The sequence below is a fragment of the Annulohypoxylon truncatum genome, assembly GCF_022578515.1.
Source record: "Annulohypoxylon truncatum strain CBS 140777 unplaced genomic scaffold F4807scaffold_5, whole genome shotgun sequence".
NCBI classification, from domain to species: domain Eukaryota; kingdom Fungi; phylum Ascomycota; class Sordariomycetes; order Xylariales; family Hypoxylaceae; genus Annulohypoxylon; species Annulohypoxylon truncatum.
This window is the reverse complement of record NW_025953791.1, coordinates 1,063,492-1,086,636: the sequence shown is the minus strand read 5'-3', so window position 1 is coordinate 1,086,636 and position 23,145 is coordinate 1,063,492. Positions and strand designations below refer to the sequence as shown.

At 48.9% G+C, this 23,145-nt stretch overlaps 8 protein-coding genes across 8 annotated transcripts; 3 read left to right on the top strand and 5 right to left on the bottom strand.

The window, feature by feature from the left end:
• Positions 1–1,602: 1,602 nt before the first annotated feature.
• Positions 1,603–3,750, bottom strand: F4807DRAFT_413146 (FAD binding domain-containing protein). Its single transcript, XM_047996842.1, has 2 exons — positions 3,204–3,750; positions 1,603–3,040 (listed from the first exon to the last, which is right to left on the bottom strand). The coding sequence occupies exons 1-2, from the start codon at positions 3,577–3,579 to the stop codon at positions 1,704–1,706; spliced, it is 1,713 nt and encodes a 570-aa protein (XP_047857685.1). The 5' UTR covers positions 3,580–3,750; the 3' UTR covers positions 1,603–1,703.
• A 772-nt stretch (positions 3,751–4,522) lies between these two features.
• On the bottom strand, positions 4,523–6,861 carry F4807DRAFT_312789 (prephenate dehydrogenase). The gene is made up of 6 exons (XM_047995083.1): positions 6,725–6,861; positions 6,545–6,653; positions 6,134–6,194; positions 5,966–6,077; positions 5,766–5,914; positions 4,523–5,715 (listed from the first exon to the last, which is right to left on the bottom strand). The coding sequence occupies exons 2-6, from the start codon at positions 6,625–6,627 to the stop codon at positions 4,822–4,824; spliced, it is 1,299 nt and encodes a 432-aa protein (XP_047857684.1). The 5' UTR covers positions 6,628–6,653; positions 6,725–6,861; the 3' UTR covers positions 4,523–4,821.
• A 226-nt stretch (positions 6,862–7,087) lies between these two features.
• Positions 7,088–8,257, top strand: F4807DRAFT_471622 (RCC1/BLIP-II; the record flags this gene model as incomplete). Its single annotated transcript, XM_048002938.1, has 1 exon — positions 7,088–8,257. The coding sequence occupies one exon, from the start codon at positions 7,088–7,090 to the stop codon at positions 8,210–8,212; it is 1,125 nt and encodes a 374-aa protein (XP_047857683.1). The 3' UTR covers positions 8,213–8,257.
• Positions 8,258–8,260: 3 nt separating this feature from the next.
• Positions 8,261–10,308, bottom strand: F4807DRAFT_312857 (Rad9-domain-containing protein). Its single transcript, XM_047995084.1, has 5 exons — positions 9,784–10,308; positions 9,585–9,722; positions 9,385–9,529; positions 8,539–9,338; positions 8,261–8,483 (listed from the first exon to the last, which is right to left on the bottom strand). Exons 1-5 carry the CDS (start codon positions 9,895–9,897, stop codon positions 8,328–8,330), a joined length of 1,353 nt encoding a protein of 450 aa, XP_047857682.1. The 5' UTR covers positions 9,898–10,308; the 3' UTR covers positions 8,261–8,327.
• Positions 10,309–10,465: 157 nt separating this feature from the next.
• F4807DRAFT_413091 (uncharacterized protein) lies at positions 10,466–12,828 on the top strand. Its single transcript, XM_047996841.1, has 3 exons — positions 10,466–10,717; positions 10,785–11,290; positions 11,451–12,828. The coding sequence occupies exons 1-3, from the start codon at positions 10,578–10,580 to the stop codon at positions 12,443–12,445; spliced, it is 1,641 nt and encodes a 546-aa protein (XP_047857681.1). The 5' UTR covers positions 10,466–10,577; the 3' UTR covers positions 12,446–12,828.
• Positions 12,829–16,407: 3,579 nt separating this feature from the next.
• Positions 16,408–18,725, bottom strand: F4807DRAFT_413089 (alkaline phosphatase-like protein). Its single transcript, XM_047996840.1, has 3 exons — positions 18,611–18,725; positions 17,295–18,480; positions 16,408–17,236 (listed from the first exon to the last, which is right to left on the bottom strand). The coding sequence occupies exons 1-3, from the start codon at positions 18,611–18,613 to the stop codon at positions 16,647–16,649; spliced, it is 1,779 nt and encodes a 592-aa protein (XP_047857680.1). The 5' UTR covers positions 18,614–18,725; the 3' UTR covers positions 16,408–16,646.
• Positions 18,726–19,799: 1,074 nt separating this feature from the next.
• On the top strand, positions 19,800–21,040 carry F4807DRAFT_471611 (lytic polysaccharide monooxygenase; the record flags this gene model as incomplete). The annotated part of the gene is made up of 2 exons (XM_048002937.1): positions 19,800–20,041; positions 20,095–21,040. 2 exons carry the CDS (start codon positions 19,800–19,802, stop codon positions 21,038–21,040), a joined length of 1,188 nt encoding a protein of 395 aa, XP_047857679.1.
• A 164-nt stretch (positions 21,041–21,204) lies between these two features.
• F4807DRAFT_413088 (uncharacterized protein) lies at positions 21,205–23,024 on the bottom strand. The gene is made up of 4 exons (XM_047996839.1): positions 22,599–23,024; positions 21,859–22,552; positions 21,376–21,802; positions 21,205–21,316 (listed from the first exon to the last, which is right to left on the bottom strand). Exons 1-4 carry the CDS (start codon positions 22,948–22,950, stop codon positions 21,230–21,232), a joined length of 1,560 nt encoding a protein of 519 aa, XP_047857678.1. The 5' UTR covers positions 22,951–23,024; the 3' UTR covers positions 21,205–21,229.
• Between the last annotated feature and the right edge of the window lie 121 nt (positions 23,025–23,145).

Genomic DNA, 23,145 nt, shown 5'->3' with positions numbered 1-23,145 from the left:
ATTGCCATAGGAAAATATTTCTACTTCTAACTTTCTCGTAGTGAGCTTGATAGTATCCTCAGCTTGAGAAATTGGCAGTGTTGGTCACATTGTAAACGGCAGCTGGTGACGTTCTATTATCGGAGTTGCGCCTACTCAATCCGACATTCAGAAACATGACTTCCTAAACTGTCGATACGTGAGGCAATAACTGTCTGAATTACAGGCCTCGAAGTAATTTTCGAATTACGTACATCATGTTCGTTCATGACCTCGAAAAAGCTTTCCCCTAGCAAGCAAAGTTCTCGAATTATAAAGCTCATAATTTCTCATGACGTCAAACCAGGAACCGATACTTCCTTCAAACCGTTACAATCTGCAATAGAGCTGCCAATTGATTTAAATATTTGCTCAACCTTAGTATGTGTCCAGAGATAAAAGTGGAGAAGGTGTTGTGTATATATAGAGGCGAAGCCCCCCCTTCTTTTCGGAGAGGTTGGAGCATTAATGCAATCAACTGTCTACCTACCTCTCTTACCTACTCCTACCTTGGGGATAGGACCTTGATATTCTAACAACTAAGGGCCTATTACCTGATAGTATGTTTGAAAACATATCTACCTTGTGTGGACGAGGTGATGGACTACCTCAATCCCATTTCTAACAGGTTGACTTGATTTCTCTTTTTTCTCTCTTTTTTTCTCCATACCACCACAATGACCAAGAACCACCGAGAGCACCGCCGCGCGGCGGACAACCATGAACCCTCCATGACTATGGGGGAACCGGTCCAGTTCGCGGCCATGACCTCCGCTCCGTTGACTCCCGCATCCACCTCATATGTGTAAATTACCTAATTCACTCGTCAGCCCGTCTCAACTCGCAGGCGTTGACAGTCGCGTACAGGTCCATTACGGTCACTGCAATTCCGGGGCATATCCCAAGGTCCCACCAACAAAGTATGTTGCCCTTTTTCGTACACAGCACCATGTCTATTCCATACTAAGGGAGATGTTAGCATGTATAACGCCCCGGTCGTTGTTACCACAGAGCAAGTTGTAATTTGCCCTTCACAAGGGAAAAGTTTGGTGGCGGCCCTAATCTTTAGTTCCTTGGCTCTGGGGATGAATGTCGTAGTTCGGGGGATCTTCTTCCTATGGAAGCGATGGAAAGGATGGAAGGGGACAGAGGGGACAGATGATGACAATAAGTCAGATCAACCGTGACAGAAATCTAGTATGTCGGAGGAACGGTGGTTGGAGGTTTGGCTACCTAGATAGTAGAGTTAGGCTCGTGGGAGATCCTGAGAGCCTGTTTGTTGGCAGCTAGCCATAGAGCGGAGTAAGCAATGGACGCTTCCTCTATGTATATCGCACTCCCTGGGCAAGAGAAGTGGCGAGATTCATGAACGTTCGTGCTTTGATTCAGTTACTGCATCCCGGAACTTATCCGATTAGTCTATCTTGTTCGCGATGCTAGATTCCTCTGGTGTCATGAGTCTGGCCTAGCAAGCGAGGAAACGATGTTATTATTGGCAAGAAGCCCCGAATATCTCTGTATCTAGCGCCTCAAAGTAAGGCCTAGATCTGTTAGACATAGGATGTATAATACGACAGAAGCATATCAAGAAACAGGTTAGCTAAATTAGCTGACGATTGCATACCTACAGATACATATTTACCTACATACAATTTTCTTCGCTAACACACGTTCGCTCAATATCTTTAAGACCCCAGTAGTTCATCCGCGATCGCCCGTCCCGCCGCCCTGCCCGAGAAGATGCAACCCCCAAGGAACGTTCCCTCAAGGGAGTTATACCCGTGGACACCACCGCCTCCGAACCCGGCCGCCTCACCCGCCGCGTACAAGCCCGGGAACTTCTCGCCACCGGCCTTTAGCACATTACTCTCAAGATTCGTCTCGAGTCCTCCAAGCGTCTTCCGCGTAAGCAAGTTCATCCTCACGGCGATTAGTGGACCATGTTTCGGATCTAGCAGTTGATGCGGCGGCGCCACACGACTTCGTGCGTCGGCCCAGTAGTTGCGACCATTCCGGATCAGCATCGCCTGGGAGTCCTTGCAGTATTCGTTGACCATCTGCCCGTCGCGTGTCTCGACGGTTTCCCTGATCGCCTTAGGGTCGAGCAGAGGCCCGTTGACGGTCTTGGCGAGCTCGTTCATGCCCTCGACTAAATCCTCGAGGTTATCGCGCACGACGAAGTCCTTGCCGTGCTTTTGGAAATTCTGGACGGGCACGGTGCCCTTGGAGCTGAAAAGGCGGTTCTTGAGCACTTGCCAGATGCTCTTCGCTACTAGATCCGGGTTCTGCTCCGAACCTGAGAGGGCGAATTCGCGTGCGATGATCGTCTGGTCGAGGACGAACCAGGTGTAGTCGTATCCTGTGCTGCATGTGTACTTGAGCGTTGCTAGAGTGTCACATCCAGGATAGAGCCATGGAGGAAGTCTCTTGCCGGTTGCATCTAGCCATAGAGAGGAGGGTGCCGGCAAAACACGGATCCCGTGGTCTGGCCAAATGGGATTCCAGTTCTGCAGGCCTTCGGTGTAGTGCCACATTCTGTCGCGATTGACGAAGTTGGCGCCAGCCTCCTCGGCGATTCCCACCATTCGACCATCGACATGCGCCGGTACGCCGATAACGAAGTTCTCCGGAACCTTCGGGCCCAGACGATCCACCGGCCAAGCCTTTTTCACAGCCTCCACATTACCTCCAATGCCTCCAGAAGAGACAAGTATAGCTGCGCCGTGTATTTCAAAGTCGCCGACTTCCGTCCTCGACGTCTTCACTCCCCTAGGCGATGAGTCCTCCTCGAGGACCTTTCCACGAACTCCAGATGCCTTGCCGTTCTCATCGACCAAGAGCTTGTCGACCCTATGCCTAAACTTGAATTCGATGATCCCCTTCTTTGCTGCCTCCTTGACGGGATCAGCGAACACGCGCACGACTTCGGGTCCAGCGCCCCAGGTGATGTGGAAACGTGGGACTGAGTTGCCGTGGCCATCAGCTGTTCCGTCACCGCGCTCAGCCCAGCCGACATTGAACACTGCAACGAAGGTTAATCATTGACTCGCGCTAAAGATCCAGGCAGTTTTATCTATGTTTGAGGGGTAGCTACACTTTATTACGGAGCCTTAAAACACATTGTAGCGCATCATGCCGGCATCCGAGACAGAGTGGGGAAGGACAAGGAATTAGAGAATACATACTAAACCCGGCGCCCCGGTCCTTGAGGTATTTCTCCATGCCGTCCGTAGCGAAATCGACGAAAGCTTCGGCCCATTTGCGCGGCCAGATGTCTTCGCTGTCGAGGCGGTCGAAGCGCGCCGAGCCGAGCCAGTCGCGCATAGCTAGCGTCCGGCTGTCCTTGATCCCCAGGCGCCGCTGCTCCGTCGAATCGACGCAGAAAATGCCGCCGAGAGACCAGAACGCCTGTCCGCCGAGGTTCTGCTCCCCTTCTTGGTCTACTATGACTGTTCTCACGCCACGTTCCGATAACTCGAAGGCCGCTACCAATCCGGCTAAGCCGCCGCCGACGATAATTACAGGGAGCTTTTGCTCCGAGGCGCCATTTTCGGCTGCCATTGTCGTTTTATACTACCACTTTTGAACTAATAAACTCTCACAAGATGATCGGACGAGGACGGGTAAATGTCTACCGACCTAACCTACTCACATTGAGTGCGTAGAGAAGTGTGAGAAACAAAAGATGAAAGGGGAGAAAGGATGATAATTAGTTGGTATAACTTGTTGTATTATCAGGATCTGAATGGAACATAAGAGGTGGCTGAAGCCGACATGGAACTCCGTAAAAGCCGGTCCACTGTTACCCGCCTCCGTAAAATACTCTAGATACCCCAGATTCTTCAATGCCTTCCCAAATAGGTAAATACCTAGGTCCAAAGATTAAGAATAACGGTTCTAAAATCGACAATTGGATTTATCCAATCAAGGAATGTCCTGAGGGTATTTGGAGGAGTTTTGAGGTGTAGAGCAGAACTTGGCACGGTGGATGGCGGGGTTACAACGGTTACAACGGTTACAACGGTGACCTAGCAGTAACGGTAAGATGCGCTTACACATGTGCCGAGGCTTCTTCCCCATCGCATGATCATCATCATTCCTATTCCTTTCTTCATCTTTGTCCCTTCGCGAATCAAATGTGTATATCGTTTCTCGTCATCCCATTCTCACCTGTTTCGTTTTCAATACGAGAAGGTGGGCAAATAGCATTGAATAGTAGGATGTCGGCGTTTCTGCATTATACATAACACGTTCTATGCAGGTGGTCTTATTTCTGGCACGTATGTAAATGATAATTGCATCAAGCTCATATGGCAGGAAAGACAATCAGATTCAAAAGTTAAACCAGTTTGGCAGCGGTTGCTCTGAAGCAGGTACGACTGCCATGCTGGTTATGTGGCGGTTGAATAAATGCTCAGATGTTAGCAGTGTACCTAGGCACCCGATCGATTCTAAAGGAACTTGCAATAGTTGCGCTGAATGAATTGGGGTGATACTTCAAGATCGCATATATGTATGTTCAGATTAATGTTCAAAGGGAAATCATAGCCACTCAACTTCTTCCGGGGTTCTAGTTGGGTTCTGGGGTTCTAGAGGTTTTGTTTTATTGTCTATACGACCAGTTCTTCCATTGAAAATTGGGCATGAATATAAATCCATGGCGAATTCCCCTGAAACTGATTCTATAAGCATAAGGAACTGCATTAAAGCACAACGTATACGCACCATAAATCAAAGTAGCCAACCCACCCCATTACCCCCTAACCCCTAGTCCCTAGATACGTAGTGTAGACAGTGAACCGTCTAATTCTTCGTACTCTCCAGCACCGCCTTGACCATCTTATTACCCACCTCCACCGCCGTCGGAAACCTCTCCTCGAAGAACTTCTGCGTGACCATGAACCGCTCCCTCCACGTCTCGAAGTGTCCCAGCCCGACACACTCAGCCCAGCCCCTCGCCGCGAACGTGAACTCGAGGTCGTCGCTCCTGAACGTGTTATCCTCGACCGCGATCCTGAGCGCCTCGTCCAGGCGATCCGGGTCCCGGAACAGGTGTTCGGTGACGCCCAGCCACAGGCGGAACAGCGGCGTGCTGCATATCATGTGGTCGTACGGCACAATCCCCAAGGCGCTCCAACAATCCACCATCGCCAGGAGACTCAAGTGATTGTTCGGAAGGGGCTTGCTATCCGGTCTCGGGGCGCCCAGGCTAAACTGGTCCAGCACCTCATCCTTAAGCAAGGGTTTATCCTCCCACTTCGGCTCGCGCTCCTTTCCGAAGACCTTCTCCTTCGCACTGAGGACCCGCGCGCGCAGCTCGTCGAGGTGACCGCCTAACATCAACTTGTACAGCTCGGTGACGCTCTTGGCGTACTGGTCGATCTGCTTGCGGGCCTCGGGGTTGAGGATGGCGAGGCCGGCGTAGACGTGCCACTTCTGGCTGTAGATGCGCATCGTCAGGTTGATCTTGACGTTCTCGATCCCGCCCACGTACCGCGTGTTCTCCCACGGGAACTGCCGCATCGAGTGCCACGCCTTGCCCATGCTGAGGAAGGCCGCGTGCGTCACCGCCTGCGTGTCCGCCGTGATGCGGTCGTGCTCGTGCGCCGTCAGGTACACGTGCTTCGAGTGTAGACATTTCAGGACGGTTTCGACTTTGTCGAAGGAGTCCTGGGATGCGCGGTGTTTGATTATGACCTAACTATGATAAGCTGACGAATAGCTAGGCGTGCTTGTGGGATAGTTACTAGTGGCTGGTCTCTCGTATCGACTTTTGGACCGTGGAGAGAATGGCAGGAGACGATATCCACGTCTGCTGGGAGATGGTCTTCGAAAGCCTTAATTTCGGGATCTTTACAGGACGTCTGTCCACCGACGATGGCGCCGAGCTTGGTTGCTGTTCATACTTAGTAACGTCTTCAATACGCTTAGGTGTATCATGTCATACAAGGGCCATATTCGGCGACGACGCGGTCGATAGCTGCAGCTTCTACGCTGTAGATGATATAATCACTCGCACGGGATACAAGATGACCATTTCGGAGAATTTGTATATTGCTCTAGACACCTCTCAGCATGGGCTACCTTCTGAGAATGGAGAACTACATATATGTACCCTGCTGGCGAACTCTTGCTGTAGACCATCATATAGCTCTTCTCTATCACAGGCTATTACTCTAATGACGAAGCTCGTTAGTACATCGGGTAATGTTTCCGCAATTACTAGAATATCTATATCGTATGTTAGCAGACTGCAAAGCAAGGCGAGATCAAACAAATACGATAGTGTGTCGAAGCTTCAGACAAGAAAAGTTAAGGTAGCTGAGAAGTTACATCATGGAAAGCGAACGGCCATCGGGAACCAGAATGGCCAACCCCGACAGCCGAGGGCAATGCTCGAGCCAAATGCACTCAAGTCATCATATGCGAGGGAAACGTGTTAGATTAGAAAAATCGACTTACCAGATAGTTTGAAGGAAGCTGGATGCCAAAGGCACCAATTGCCGTCACGTTGGGTACATCTTACCTCCAGCCAGCATCGCTCAGCTTCTGCGCGTACATCTTTCCCATGTCACCCATGCCAATGATGCCGACAATAAATTTCTCCATGCCGCGAGGGACGCTGGAGCTGCCGTCTGCTGCCATGGTTGACAGAAGTTCCCACGGAAATTGACTAGAAGAGAGTCAAAAGCAGCAGAGAGCTCACATTCTTTATATCTTTCGGTTGCGACAGAGGATCAGATGAGTCAGAGCGCGGTCGAGCTTCGGATTTTGAATTGCTCACGGAACCTGGAAAAGTTTAAAGCGAAGGAGGAAAATTTTGGTCATGCTTGAAAAAGATATGGGAATTTTTAAGTGGGCCTCGAGCTGGTGGGACGGCCTATCGACTAGGTGCGGAACAATATGAACCCGGAAAGAATGTGGCTTATATTTGTTTTCAGCCACTCGGATCAAGTCCACCAATAAACACCTAAGCCACAAGGTTAGAGGCATATCGCGGCCGACTTTAGAATAAGTGTGTCGCAGCTTATACACGATTTCATGACTTGTGCACTGTGATTAAGTCACTATGAACGGTCTCTTCGCGCTCGGCTCAAATGGGTCGGGCCAACTTGGCATAGGGCACAAGGAGGACGTCTCCGTACCGAAGCAAGTCGAGTTCATCGGCGAAGCTCCCGACGACGAAATTGTGCAAATTGCAGCCGGAGGTAACCATTCCATTATCGTCACGGAAACCGGAAAAGCGTATTGGTCCGGGGATTCGTCAAGCGGCGCCTGTGGGATCGTGAAAGACGCTGGGGATACGGATGCATCCAAATTCCATGAGCTAATCCTTTCAACCTCGGAGCACCTCGGCCCCGTCGCCCACGTAGCTTGCACGTGGGACTCGTCCGTTATTGTTCTAAAGGATGAAGATAATAGAGCGACGCAAGTTTACACATGTGGAGTACCTGATATAGGGGCGGCATGCGCAAACTCCGAATCAGCTACCTTGGAAACGCCGGCTTTGCTTAATAATTTCCCTCCGTCAGGAACGGAAGTTCGAAGTCTTGCCGCTGGATTTAGACACGTTGTCGTCTTGCTAGACAATGGGGACGTTTACGGCTGGGGTAACGGCCGAAAGGGCCAATTAGGGGAATTAGCTGATACGGCTGATTCAAAAGGCGTAATTCACCATCCTCAGAAAATCAAAGGAATTCCTTTCAAGGTGTCCGATGCGGTATGTTGTCAGTATACGACTTGTTTCGTTAGTGAGCCTGGAGATGGCCGTATAATTGTTGTCGGGGCCGATAAATGGGGTCTGAAAAGCGCCGCACCTGTTGAGATACCTAATTGGAATACGATTGGCGCAAGTTGGGGGAGTATCTATGTCTTACAGCGAAACGGTCAACTTGTCGCATGGGGCCGGGACGACCACGGCCAGCTCCCACCCCTATTACTTCCAGAGCTAGAGAATGTCGCTGCTGGAAGCGAGCATGTTCTGGCATTGACCAAGGATGGAGATGTCTTATCCTGGGGTTGGGGTGAGCATGGAAATTGCGGACCACAAACCGAAAAGTACGGAGATGTTAAGGGACGATGGAACGTACTTGCGTCATTGAAGAATATGCCAGAGGGATCTAAGATTACAGCTATTGGAGCTGGGTGTGCTACAAGTTGGATCAATATCACGACAGAAGGACTTTACCTCTGAGACATTACCCCTCGCAGACATTTTGACCCCTCCTCCCTAAGCAGCGAAAGCTCGACTGTCATATATTCGCCCATGAAGAAATAAGGCGTAGACCCCAAGGTGCCCATGCAAACCGCTAGTCGTCAAAGAAGCCAAATTTACGAACTTGCGAGAGTCGTTGCGTTGGTTCAAGGTGAAAAGGGAGAGGCTCACTCGGATCGTCTGGTCTCGACTCATTGGTGTCCTGGTTTGCCATCATAGCCCTCCTACTCATGGCTGGCTGATTCTGATTCTGCGGTCATGTCAATAACTTCGAATCACACGATTAGGAAAAAGGAGATACTCACGAAATCCCCGCTGACATCCCACTCTAGACGAGTATTTTCTTCCTCGTCTTCATCTTCGCCGACATTCACAGGATCCCACTGGTTCTCATCATCCTGAGGCACAAAGAGAGACTCGGATTGCATTGTTGCTGGGGGCGGTCGTTGAGAAGGACGAGTAATGGGCGGTCTCAGAGAAGGAACTGGATCGACTCGTGGCGCTTGTGGCTTAGGAGGAGGTATATGAGGAGCTGGTGTAGGCGCGTGCGATGCAGCCCTACTGGAAGCCTCGAGCTGCGGCGGCTTCGGTCCTTTGGCGCCACCGCGGGTTTTCTTGGCCTTCTGGCCAGGTGCGCCTCTTTCGCCAATTGTCATTAGAAGGAATTCGCATTTGACCCCGTCACCATCGTACTTAAATTGCATAGGCTTAGACGGGATGGAATAGTAAGCTGAAATTGGGCATCCAATAAGTCCTGCATGCTGGATAATCGCCCTGAAGTCTTTGACGCTGATAACGATGTGTAGCTTGTCTTCTTCGACGACGAAATCCTCGAATTCATCTCGTTCGACAGCAATAGACGTGTGGAGCGGCTTTTTCAGGACCTCCTCGCCGTTCTTAACTTTCTCGGTGAAACATGTGAAGCTAACTGTATCATCGTCCTCTGAATGAATATCAAGATATTCAATCCCGGGGCCGAAGTGATCCATGAGTTGTCGCAGTGTTCGAGATGGGATAGACCAATGGTTTGTTGCTTGATCCCTATCAAATTTAGCGTGGACTGGCGGAGTAACTTCAAAGGGGAGGCGGTATTTCGTTGTGATTCCTGCGTCCCCGTTAGCCAGTAGCGTAATACGCTAGGAATTACCTACCATTCCGGAAGACGATCTTGGCGATGAATCTGCTTTTCTTGCCAGGCTCATCTACTATGGCGACATCGCAGTGTTCGATGATCGTGTCCCTTTCCCTGTCATGTCCACTATCGCCGCTCCTAGCTCTAAACAGAGATAGCAGGGCCTAGAAATATTCAAGTAAGAATAGAAGTGATGGTATATATGAGTAAATAACATACCCGATTATACAATTTGCAAAAGAACTTTTCTCGGTTCTGAGGCCCTCCTTCAAAATGGTACTTGGAGAAGAAACGACTGGCTTGGAAAGTAAAAGATACGTATGCTGACTTGGACAAATTCAGTGTAGTGAAAACTAGCTACGTGAAAGACTCAGCAATTGATCATGGTTACCTAGGTAAGCTAGAAGGATAATCATACCTTATCCTTCATAGCCTCGAGAGAGACCTCTTCACTGAATTTACCGAGACAAGCTAACGCATCTCTCAGAGCATTGACTCCTTCTTCGCTTAATGTGAAGTTAAGGACAGCCATGGCTTTGACTATCCAGAAGAGGTCAAATTCTCTACCCTTGGCTTCGAAGAATTGACGAGGTGAACTGAGTACCTAGACAGCGTAGGATCGCAGTCAACCTGATAAATTGGGTCTTCAATAGATGGTCTCGAACTTCTAATTCGGGTGTTATATAATTGGTGATAGTTCTAGTTCATATTCCATGAAATACCTAGGTAACGATATCGCTGATTGAATTGGTATTGCGTTGACCTTGCAGGGATGTTGAATGATCTAGGAATATATGGTCCGAGGTCCAATCAAGGTCGCGTTAAGCTTCCAATGTTTAACGCGTCGCGGGGTACATCTAGCTACGGCGGGTACAGTGCAAAGGATTGCTGACATCATCTTAGAATACTCTTGTATACTTTAGCATGTAATAGTATCGACAGCGAATAGGAAAGTACTAGCCAGTGCCATAACTGACTTCGCACGTGGTAGATCCAAATCCCGAGAATAACCTTACCCTGGAAAGTAACTGTAACATCAATGCTGCGAGACACTTGAGCTGCAGGCTGCAGCTACCGTGCATCTAGATTAACAGACCTTAGGAAACCTTCGATTTCGGACAAACCCAAGATTAGACGTCGCTTTTAAAAATCATCAATTCCACGTTATAGACATCTTTTTTAATTCCAGGACCATTGCCCATTGCGCCAAAAATGCGCTCTACCTCTCTGCCCCAGGAGATCATTCTCTTGTTATGCCAAGAGCTTGCTGCGCGTCGTGACTTTGGTACCCTTTTCAGCTGTTCTCTCGCCAGTAGAAGAGTTGCGTCCATCGCCTTGGAACAGATCTATAGGTGAGTCTACTATACCCAAGGCACGTAACTATGTTTGTCCGTAAACTGACAGCTTCGTCTTTTAAAGTATCCAAGAATTATCCTCGATTAGCACCGGTGACGATAATAATCGGCTCGAATGGGCACGATTATGGAGATCTATCATTCTCTCCAGTATTGGGGAAACCGCATATCCCTATTGCGTCTATGTTCGCTCCCTCTCAATTGGCAATCTAGACGATTGCCTTAGAGATATTCACCAAGAGACACGAGTTAGAAACTTCTTTTTTGAAGGTCCTATGGAACAATTCTATGTGGTACGAGATGGACGCCCGGCTATCGCGACTATAATGAACAAGTGCGCCGATTCCATCATCAAACGCATAAAGATGTCGGCAGATTCGAGAGGTGCAACAGTAGCTTTGGAACATTTAGAAGGGACTCATATTCCTCACGATATATTGCCCGGTTGGATAGCACAGCTTCGCGGTCTGAGGTCTCTACGTATTAGAGACGGGTCGGTGCTCGGTCTTGATGCTGCCAGAGCCATATCTCAATACTGTCCTAACTTTGCGGACCTGACCTGCTACTATTGGTACGTCTATCTAACCTATTATAGCGTTCTGTTATTGATACGAAGGCTAATCTGTCGCTAGTATGTTGCAATTCCTTTTATCCTTGATCCCCTTCCCGACGAAATATCATACTTGACTAATGTCTTTAAATCTGGACATAATATATTGACATTTAGTAGACGTTAGCTCCGATGCCGACGACGATCTGGCTAGTTTTTTCTTGACACTCCGCCCCAATAGCCTTCGAAGTTTTGAAATCATCAGTAAGAATGAAATTGGTCCGAACACTTTGATGGCGCTGAATTCCCATGCGAAATCTCTTCGGAGCCTCTCACTCAGAAGCATAACCGTACAAGCTAAGAAAGCTCTCCACCAATTATTCAGTTGCACTGGTCTAGAGACGCTTGTAATCGAGAACAGCGGTCTTTACAACTGGGTAGACATGGAAGACTACGGCGAAGGGGTACTCAAAGGGATAATTGCTTGGATAAGCAGTTGCAAATCCCTTAAAGACCTAAGCTTACACGTCCCGCAAGCTTTAATTATAGGTAATGGGGTATTAATGGCGCCCGACATCCGCCTCACCTCATTATCCATGTTGGATATTGGATTGGTATCCGAAGAAGCAGAGAACTTAGACTGGGCTGTGCTTCGCTCACAAGATCGCCTCAAATCTTTGACCCTCGGTCTAATGAGCAATTTGAACACAAACGGTCTCATCATTGACCAGGGCATGAGATTGGTGGATTCGATCTGTCTACTGAAGAATCTGACGTCCCTGAATCTTATGCTGTCGTATGTCACGGCTGTTGAAGTAACTCAATTTGCTTTGTCGCTACCAAACCTCTCCGAATTCAGCTTCAGCGGCGACATGATGGACGATACTATACTAAAACATCTAGGCCGTCTTTCCAAGTTGAAGGTTCTTTCTGTCAATGCTCTCTCTGCTTTTAGCTTCGACGGGCTATATGATTTTGCCGCGAAGCTTAACACGCCGGATCATATGGGGATTAGGGTGGATATCTTGAACCAGGTGGGAGAACTCAAATTCAGGGAATCCGACTTCGCGCAGTTACAACAGTACTTTATGGGAACGCTCCAAGGTCGAATCGAGATTACCTACTTTATGGACCCGGACGAGCTTCATGAGACGGATTTCTCGGACACCGAGTAGTATGTAGACGCTGAATAGGTACGATTTAGGCACTGGGCTTAATTCCGACATTGAGCAGAATGAATATCTTACTCGCGCTTACGTTTGAGGATCACATTACTTAGAGTATTAGGAAATTTAACTGTGGTGTTATTATCAAGGTACCTAACCTAGCTCATGTAGACACCCCAGTTCATTCATTCCTGGCTTATTAAACCAGGTTCCTTCGTATCAAGACGACCCATCCCGGCACCTTGCTTCTGACTTCATTCGTCCTTAGGACTTCTTCATGCTGCTGCGTTCTTAGTTGAACACATCGCCATCAGCCATGTTCTCCGCGCTCATAATGAACGTGACATGTTCGTCATAAATGTCATCGTCCTCGTCGGAAGAACAGTCCTCGTACTCATCATCATCATCGTCCTCCTCCTCGACGTGAGTCTGCTGCCAATGCACGTGAGGACCAGAACCTCCCTGCTGATGAGCGTTCAGGCCTAGCGCCTCCCGGATACCGCCCTGGTGAGTCTGCGCTCGGCCTGTTCCTGCCGCCGCGACGGGAGCGCCCCGGGGCTGGGGTTGGCCCTGGGACACGGGGCGCGCGAGGCCCAAGAATCCGTGGTTGGCGTCGACGTTGCCGTAGGACTGCGCCTGTGCCTGCGAGTAGCGGCTACCGGTGCCCGCGTAAGAGGGCGCGGCGCCAGCGTTGGCGTTGCTGAAGCCGAAGTGCTGCTGCGACTGACGGTGCGCGTCGGGAGCGCGGTACGGAGACGCGTTGAGAAGGGCGCCGCCGTAGCTACTAGCGTCGCTAGTAGTAGCGCTGATGCTGCTCACGCTGCCGGCGAGACTGACTCCTCCACCGGCGCCACCGGTTCCATTGCCAATGGTGCTAGCACTACTGCTGCCATAGGTACGACCACGGCTATTCTCACGAGCACGCGCGAGGTCGCGGTTGCGGACGGCGTCGAGGAGGCCGTTGCCGGGGCCCGTGTAAACGCCGCGGCCGAAGCCAGAAGCGCTAGCGTTGTTGCCGTCGCTGCCGTAGCTGCTGCCGCCGTACGTGCCGTCGTCGCTGTAGAAGCTGCTGCCGCTGCCGCTGTTCTCGTTGGCGGGAGTCAAGGTCGTGGGTGCAGCGATGCCGGGGACGTTGGCCCAGGCGGGAGGACAAGTAGCGCGGATCTGGGTGGGCTGAGTGGGGCCGTAGTTGGCGTGGGCGTCCTTCATCTCCTGGTGTCGGTCTTTGCGGGGCTCGGCGGCCTTGGCCTGTGCCTGCATGGCCTGAGACTGCATCTGTGCCTGGGCTTGGCTCTGGGGAGGACGGATAGTCTGGTTCTGGACCTTGGGAGGATAAGTAGCCTGGGCCTGAGGCTGGGCAGGGTGAGTGGTCTGGCTCTGAACCTGGGGAGCGCGGAAGGTCTGAGCCTGAGCCTGAGCCTGAGCGAGACCAGGAGCTTGGGTCTGAGCTTGCATGGGGTGGATGGCCTGCTCCTGGGCTTCAGTGGCACGAGTGGCCTGTTGATGGGCCTGGTCTTGGGTTCCGGCCTGGGGTTGGTCCTCGGGGAGGAAGAGCGCGCCGTGAATGGCTTGGAGGACTTCCTGACCTTGGAAATCGATGTTAAGCTCCGCTAGCTGTTGCGCGACGACACGGCCCTCGGCGGCAATCGCCGCCAGATCGGAGTAGTAGGTGTTCTCGCATTCCCAACCACACCAGTGGGTCGAAACCACGCGGAGGGTGTTCTGGCCAGTAGGGGAGCACTGAGGGGAGGTTATTGGTTAGTTTTGGTAACGTCTTTATGATGGGGGTTTTCCCGATCGCTGGAAAAAAAATTCAAGCAGTCAAATCCGTATGATAAGCATCACGTCGTATCCCACATCTTACCATATGGGTGGCATGACGATCGCGGACGCGGCTCGAAAGCGATGGACTTGAATATATGGATATCAAAACAAACCAAAAATAAAATGAAGCTGGAAAAAAAAATTCAAGACGGGATAGGGAGAGGTAGTTAAACGGTAATAACGGAAAGGAAAAAAACGAATGAGAAGGTGAACACATACAGCGTCAGGCAGGTGGAAGGGGAGATTCTGGCAGCCCTCAATAGTCCATGAAGTAGGGTCAATGTTGGCACGGGTTAGCTCGATGAACATGGCCTGGCAGATAGGACCCGCGGTGAGCTCGGTGTGCTCGCAGCGATACTGGATCAAGACGAATTGACACATGATGTCCGAGGTTCTTGATGAAGCTCGATGGAAGTTGTTGATCAGAAAGTTGCGAGGATTTGTGTTGGTTGGATCTCAATAGTGTTCTGGTTAGCTGTCACCAGAATCTAGTGAGGATCTGTTAGTAGGTTGGAAGTGTTAGAATAAATAGGTTCCGGGTGTTGTGTAGGAGTAGGGTAATGTTGGGTGCCATACCTGCGTTTATGTAGAAAAGAAAGCTAGGAAATCTTGAGGAATGATTAAAAGATTGAATTATGATGCGTGACAATGAAGGGAAGCAGACTCGAACTCGAAATGAGTTAACGAGATGGGCTTGAGCTTCCCGTATAAGAACCGTCGCTCAGTGTTGTGCCATGAGGACGAAGAAAGGAGACGGGGAAGGTGAGGAGGAAAGGTTTGCGTTTAGCGATTAGAGGTACGAGGTTGCCCATATAAAGACGCGTCGACGCTCTTTGGGTAGATATCACGGGGACCTGTTCAGTATAACGCTCAGCCTTATGAGTGGAATGGCCCCTTACGAATACTACCTTAGTAGGTACATCTAACGGATGTCCCTATCGTGTACCTAGTTGTCATATACTAGTCTCTAAGTGCAGATATAATATGTAACTACTACCTACCAATACAGGGGTCGACTTCACGGGTCAGGATAGGGGTATACATGAGATCTACTATTAAAGGGGTATTTATGTGGTACCATACATCAGCTTCTAGGGACAGGCAAATAGGTAATCATCTCGGCACGGGTATTCACTTATGAGTTAATAGGTATCCATGAATCAAACCAGCTAATTATTCTTTGATCAAATATACAATATTGATTAAAGAGACCGAGTAAAAGCTAGCATGAGGTCTTCATTCCCAGTACATTGCGAAAAGGTATATCCGCCTTGTTTTTGCCTCCTCATAGCTTGTTAGTAAACGTAAGAAGATACAATAAGATGTTATGTAGGTCGTACTCTAGACATAGGGGGACATGATTCCTCTTCGTATCTTGGTTTTCTCTAGTAACCGAGGAGAAAGGCGATTTCGGCAAAGCAGAAGACGACCACGAATAAAACGGTTAATACAACGACTAATCACATTCGATAGTCTTACTACCATATGACTTCTTAAACACACACATCACTGTGAAAAAGAGCGAAAGGGCCCCTTTGCCTTTCCACGTCGACACTCAAAACTAGACTGAGATGAGAAAAGGAACAACGGTCTGCGTTTTTTCAGCCATGATCACCAACATAATGTTGGAATTTAGCGGAGAGATTTTGCTAGTAAGTTTTGCCATTGTCTCAATGTATGCAAATTCTCGATATATGACTGACTTACTCGATTTCTTAGACCTACAATACCCTAACTGGAGCAATACAAAAGTTCGGTGCTGGGTTGGAGCGCCCACAACCATCTTTGCTATTCGAGCTTCTAAATGAGCTACCATGATGTTTTCTAGGTAGACATCTATATATAAGGAATATGACCCCAAAGAAAAACTCAAAGCAACATCCCCCGATTACATATCTATCTTACCCAGTCCTCTCCGATTTCCCAGGAACAAGGCCAAATAGAAAAAAGAAAGGCTTGAACCTATGCCAACAGACAACAAAACGAACAATACAGTCCTACCCACAACAAAAGCTCGTCTGGGACCCGGCAACGCAGGGTAGCAGACATACTCTCCTGCCGAAGTCGAACATCTCTCCAACGGGGTAGCGAAACAGCCAGCTAGTCACCCAGTCACTCCTGCTAAGGGAGCCGAAAGTTGCCTACATCCTCTTCAAGATTCTAAGTAGGCCGAGTCCACCTTTGCGCCATTAAGCATGTATGTATTTCTCCTAATCTTGGACTCCGTATAGCTTTGCTCATATGTGGGTATCAATTCTGTATTTATCACCTCTACTCAAATGCCATAAATGCTAACCCAATGAATGAACGAATCCAAAAGAAAATGCAGCTCTAGCCTCCAAACAGTTACAACCCGAACCCTATTAAAGCCAAGCCAAGCAAGATATTATACTTCCACATCTACTACGTTCATCCGTTGGGTCTCCATCGCCTCATGCGATACCCAGTGGTCCTCAACCGCGGTAGCCGCCTGCTCGGCAACATCTATACCGGTTTCCTGGCCAAGCATGCCTAGCTTCTTCTCCGAGCTCATCTTCTCGTTCAGCTCTTTGGTGATGGCGTCTACGTCGACGTTAAGGTACTCCCTCAAGTATTTCCCTACGTCGGTGTTCTCCACATTACCCCGAATAGCGTCCGCGCCGGGACCGCCGGAGCTGTAGATGTTGACGTCTACGGCCGAGTGACCGTGAGTGCTCCAGCCGATTTGCGCGCGGATGCTGATCATGTGCGCAAACGTATATTGAGCTTGTTCTGGCTTAGTGGCCAACGCTGTGAGCTCATCGTCAGAGGCGTCGTGGATACCAAGGCCGGGGATGACGAGCTCCTCGTTAATGTACTTCTTCAGGTTATCGACGGAATTGTCAGAAGTCTTTGATATATGACCGTGAAGGCGATGAGCAAGGTATTCCGAAGATGACGAGGCATTCGCTAAGACGGCGGGATACCATAAGTATTGTGGGTAATTGGCGTTGACCTCTGGAGACGTGGTTAGCAAATATCATAATCATTGTTGGAGAGGGGAAAAAAGACTTACGTCGTGCAACTGCTAATCCTCCTGTTTCGTGGTCAGAAGTTGCGACAAGAACGCCTGGAGTGCTGCTCTCCTCTAGGAAATCCACGACAGCCTTAAAAGCCCGGTCATATTCAAGGACTTCTCGGACTTGCGCAGCTGGATCGTTTCCATGTCCGGCATGATCAATCCTGCTACCCTCAATCATCAAGAAAAATCCCTGGTCGCTGCCCTCAGTGGCCTTCTCAAGAGCCCTCAAAGCCGTCTTGGCCATCTCACTGAGACTTGGGTAGATGTCGTTCATGTTTTGCCTGTCGAGTTCGAATGGAATATCCGTATCGGCGAAAAGACCCAGCATAGGAAGTGGGACTTCTTTCTCGCCCTCCCAGAATTCGTCAAAGGCTGCCCGGTCGCTGATATAGTTCCATCCGTAATCATTCTTCGCCATCTCCACTACATCGATATTGTCCGCGCGACATCCTCCATGGGTCTCGTTCGGCAAAAAGTGGCATCGCCCACCTCCAAACATCAAATCTACCACGCGACCAAGGGGCCCATTACCAACCTCTTGCACTGCGATATCGTCGTTTTGTGAGCGGACGTCTACATGGCTAGCGAAACAGGCAGGTGTGGCATCGGTGATATCCGTTGTGACAACCAAACCGGTCTTGTATCCAGCTTTCTTAGCCGCCTCGAGCACGGTCCCGCAAGGAGTAGAATCGGGTAGCATAGAGATAGCTCCGTTGTAGCTCTTCATCCCGCAGCTAAAGGCCGTCGCCCCAGCAGCAGAATCAGTGACTAGAGAAGAACTGCTTCTTGTTCGGCTGCTGCCCCAGAAATGCTTGTCGAGAGTGAGAGTGTCGCTATGGTCGAGCCCTTCAGTATATTGTCTGAAACTTCGAGTCAAGGATAAAGACGCGGGGCCCATGCCGTCAGAGACCATGAAAATCAGATTACGCTTGCCGGCGGGTTTATCGAACGCGGTTTGTTGCTGATGCGACGCCCAGACGGCGAGAACTAGAACACCGGCGGTTGCGAGAAGTGCCCAGGCGAATAGAAGGGATTCTCGCAATCGGTTATGCCATGACCGGCCGTGGTGTGTGGCTCTAGATTGTCCGCGGAGAGCATCTTCTTCGGAGTCGCTTAGCGAGTTCGAGTTTGCATCGGGGTCGCGACGGTCGTCGGCGAGAAGAGGTGTCGTCGCATTAGCCTAGATGATCGGACATTGTCAGCTTAGTCCGTATCAAAGAGATGATCACATGCTTAATCCAAGTAAATTTGCGACACTTCTTTTAAGAGTTCAAAATTGAATTTGGGTAATAATTCGGTGGTATACTCACCATATTGATCAAGTCTCTTTGATCATCAGTCCTCAGCTGTAAAGAGGTAAGAGGGAGGTAGAGAATGAGGTAGAGAATGGGATCTACCTACCCAAGACACATGGGCGGCAGTGTAAGTTATGTTGGGATAAAGATGGTTGCACAAGTCGGAGCCTATACCGTTTAAGTTCAATAGGTCCCTGAAACGGGACTGCATGCATAAGCCGGCTCCCATGACGTTATCATGCGCAACAATTAGGTTACATCAAGGGTGGAGGGTAAATCTGGCGTTCTGCTTAATTGAATAATATGACCTTAAAAAGAATTATATAAGTAGTAAATACCTGGTATTACTATATTCATCTATCCTGTTTCCCCTGAAAAGGGCCTTTGTCTTAGACTTAAGATTACAGACAATCGAATTCTTTTGAAGCTGTGGATACTTCACAGAAGTAGGTGGTCACTCAGACCTCTTAAGCTTCGTTGAGGAAAACATTAAACTTAATGGGACATTTGTATGGCATCTAAGTTCAAGCCCTCTCAGGCTCACACAAACAATCCTCACGGTTATCTTCTTCCTTCAGACTTAAATAGAAAAGTTACGAAGTATGTTCCCACGTTACTTCCCCAAGGAATACCCAAACGAGATGAATAATGTTTGAGGACTACGGATTTCTATAAACCGATATACTTCTCGCTAAGTCTCTTCTTGGCTGCTAAGAGTCTAAGACAATGTTGATTACGTAAGTTCGTAGTTCAACGGCACAAGGAAATCGTCAATATTTCATTATTGAAGACTTTGAGATCTTCCTGGTACCGTAAGACTCTAAGGAATAAAATGACTAAGAAATGGATTCTTAGACAATGCCTTTCACTTTGCTCACCATTTCTCGTTATTTCTCGTTCAAACAATACCGTAGTTGTGGTTCTTTGTTTCGCGTAGCTTTTCGGTGACTCTTGTTAATATTCCTTTGTCGTGGGTGTTTGCTCGAGAACAATCCGCACAGATCTTTTGTATGTATAACCTCCTGTATGGTATAAGAGGCCAAGGCCTAATCTCAGAAATCGGTCAGTTAACTCATCCTTACCTAATTCATTATATTTCATATTCGACTTTTAGACGAGCCGGCCTCATAATACGTCGATACTAGTCTGGTACTTTTATAAATCACTTTGGAGAAATAAGTATACCTCGCACGAAGAAATCAAGATGTTCTTTAAAACCATCACAGGTACTTTCATTCTGGCCTCCGCGGCCGTGAATGGCCATATGATTATGGCAAATCCGAAACCGTTCGGAGGCCCTGACCTCGACAACTCTCCGTTGACTTCAAGTAACTATCCTTGTAAGCTTAAGGGCGATCCAGCAACCTTCTACAAGACTGATGGGCTTGACAACACAATGGCAGTTGGGGAAAGTCAGACTTTGTCCTTCAAGGGCTCTGCAGTTCAGTAAGTATTTCCTACCCTATCTGTTCAGAATTTCGGCGCTAACATTTTTATAGTGGTGGGGGAAGTTGTCAGTTGGCTATAACCCAAGACATGCAACCTAGTGCGACTACATCTTGGCAAGTAATCGAATCTATCGAAGGTGGTTGCCCAAGCAAATCTGGCCAAGGGGCCGACACCTACGACTGGAAGATTCCCGACGGTGTAGGACCCGGGAACTACGTTTTCGCCTGGACTTGGATCAGCAAGCTCGCAGGGCAGCCCGAGTACTACATGAACTGCGCCCCCATCACGGTCACGGGAGGCAAAAAGCGATCTAATGCCAATGAGACATACGATCTTATTTCAAGAGATAACTCATTCCCCGAGCTTTTCGTCGCTAACCTAGCTGATATTAATTCGTGCAAGACAGAACCCGGCACCGACCCCGAGTACCCCGACCCCGGATCTAACGTTGTTCGTCCAGGCACGAGCAACAAATTCGCAAAGGTCCAAGGCGATAACTGTGTCCCCAAAGGTGCAAAGTCGTCGGGTGGATCGAGCGGATCGAGCGGAAATGTCGACACGAACGCTGGTAGCGGGTCGAGCGATAACGGAAACTCGGGATCGGCCCCGGCCTCGGACGGCGGCAGTGCTTCTTCCGCAGCAGCGAGCTCGTCGACTGGTGCCCCCACGCCTTCTGGGTTCGTAACGAGCGTCATACAGGCAGGGAGCAGTGCTCCTGCCTTCCAGGCTCCTTCGTCTGCTGCCGCCGCTAGTTCCGCTCCGTCGCCGGCAGGTTCTTCGAGCCCGGCGGGTAGCGGCTCGCCGGGAGCGGGCTCCGCTGGAGGACTTACGGGATCTTGTACTTCTGAAGGTATGTTCAACTGCATTGGCGGTACTTCATACCAGCAGTGTGCGTCCGGCAGTTGGTCGGTCGTTATGCAGATGCCTGCGACGACCAAGTGTGCTCCTGGACAAACGATGACTCTTTGGGGTCGGGATGAGATGAAGTCCGAGTAATGTATGTAGTGCCCGAGTTCACGAAGGATATCATGTTGTCTAGATTTTCTTCCACAGCTCATTTTCTATGGTTGAAGTTCTGGTTTGAGGCTGCTGGGATAAACACAAATCACTTGATTTTAAATAGAACCTAATTTCAAACACGTGCCAATAAAGCATTTATTCTGGCCTAGCAAAAGCCTATCCTAGTCAGCAGTTAGGGCACCTGATGTGACTATTACAAAATACACAAACCGGGGTGTTCAGGACAACCATCGGACCTTCCGAACATTGACACTAAGAGTATTAGTTTTTTTAGCACGTAAATAATAGAAATAAATGAGAGCGTTGCTTACACAATACCAAATGTTGATCCTTTCTCCGTTTTCTAATACCAATGAGCGACCACCGCCACCACCGCTACCACCGCCACCAAACAGAGAGGGGCTGGCATCTTCTTGCCATGTTCTATGAAACGATTTAGTTTTATTGAGATCCAAATTTGCTAGATTTTCATCCACATCGTCGTTATCAGGATCACATGGCAAGACTGTGAGAGAGATCTCTTCCAGATGAAGTGCCACGTGGGAAATCATTGCATAGCCGCCGCCAACCACTACCTCGGAGCAAATAGGACAGGTTTTGTCATCCCATTCAGGATGTATCTCGTGATTTCTTCTGAGGTGCTCAACCCATTCTTCTCGACTGTCGAAGGGTCTACGCTCACACGGACAAGAAATGTCGCAGCAAACCCATGGTTTGAGGTCAGCTAGTAAATGCTGCCTATTCATTTTAAGCAAATCTCAACGTTAAGAGTGGGAAATAATGATAGGACTTACTTCCATGCTTTCGTGCTTCCTTTCTTTATATTCTCCCCACATGCAATACACTGGAATAACTGGCCTCCTTTTATGTTTTTTGGTTGCGGAGGTATCCTTGCTCTTGTGTCCCCATCCCTACGATAGGAGACAACGGTTGCAGCATAAAGATTAGTAGATGGCATACTTGTTCCCAAGCCAGAATCTTTGAAACCGGTTGCTTGTTTATCGGCCGATATTGGCATTTTCACCCCTATGTGTTCTCCGCTCTTAACATTTGATATGGCTTCTCGACTCGTGAGTAGTCTTATCATAGAATCCCAATTTGATCTGCCTAGTGCATTGGCTAAGGTGCCATCGCATTTAGGAAACTTAGTTGAGACGGTATCAGCGAAATATTGTACGGCGTTCCAAGGGGGAGAAGGTTTGGGGATTGGCGGCTGCTTCTTCGTGCAATAATCAGGTACTGGTTCTTCTAGCCTTGGTCCAAGGTCTAAAAGATTTCCAATTTCGTCTAACAATGTCTCAGAGGCAACCTGTAGAGATTCTTCATGGGCATCAAGCTCCTCTCCATCATCACTTATATCACTTTCGCTGTCGGAATAGTCATTGATGCCGTGAACTATATGTGAGCTTTCTTCTGCCGTAATTGAGGCAACTTGGTACAGATTTTGCAAATGTGCATCGCTTCTCACGAATTCGTACGTCCAGCACACTATAAACTTTAGCTAGAGCTGGGGAATCAATACGAAAGAACGAACCTTTCCATAGCATGGTGCATATATTGATCAATAACTTGGTGGTGAACTTTAGCAGACGCTGGGAGGTTTGGAGCTTAGCATCCAGACTACCATCTAGTACTCCGTAGTCATCAGCCCATATCAAGTAGTTTGTATATCCGCTTTCGAGCTGCCGATACTGGGATTTTGACTGTCGGTTCTTATCGCGTAATTCTAGTAGAAATGCTTTGTATAGTTCTCGACTGGTTGTATGCAATCGGGCTACGACCTCAGCTGTGTTTTGCTCCACAGCAATATCGTCTCTCCATTTGTGTACTCGATCAACTCTTTGGGAGGCTGAGTCGTCATTCTTCGGCTCACTTGTTGAAGACATTGAGATATATTGTGAGGCGTAGTAATGTTGTGTAGATGAGTAGGTATAATTACCTCTAAAAACGTGGTTTCTACAAGACCGTCCAAAGATATTTCTATGAAAACCCTGCTTGCTAGTCGGGCGGAATATCTACATGCAATGTAACCCAAATGATAAGGCTATGTGTTGTCGTCTGAGCGAATAGCTTGTCATGTG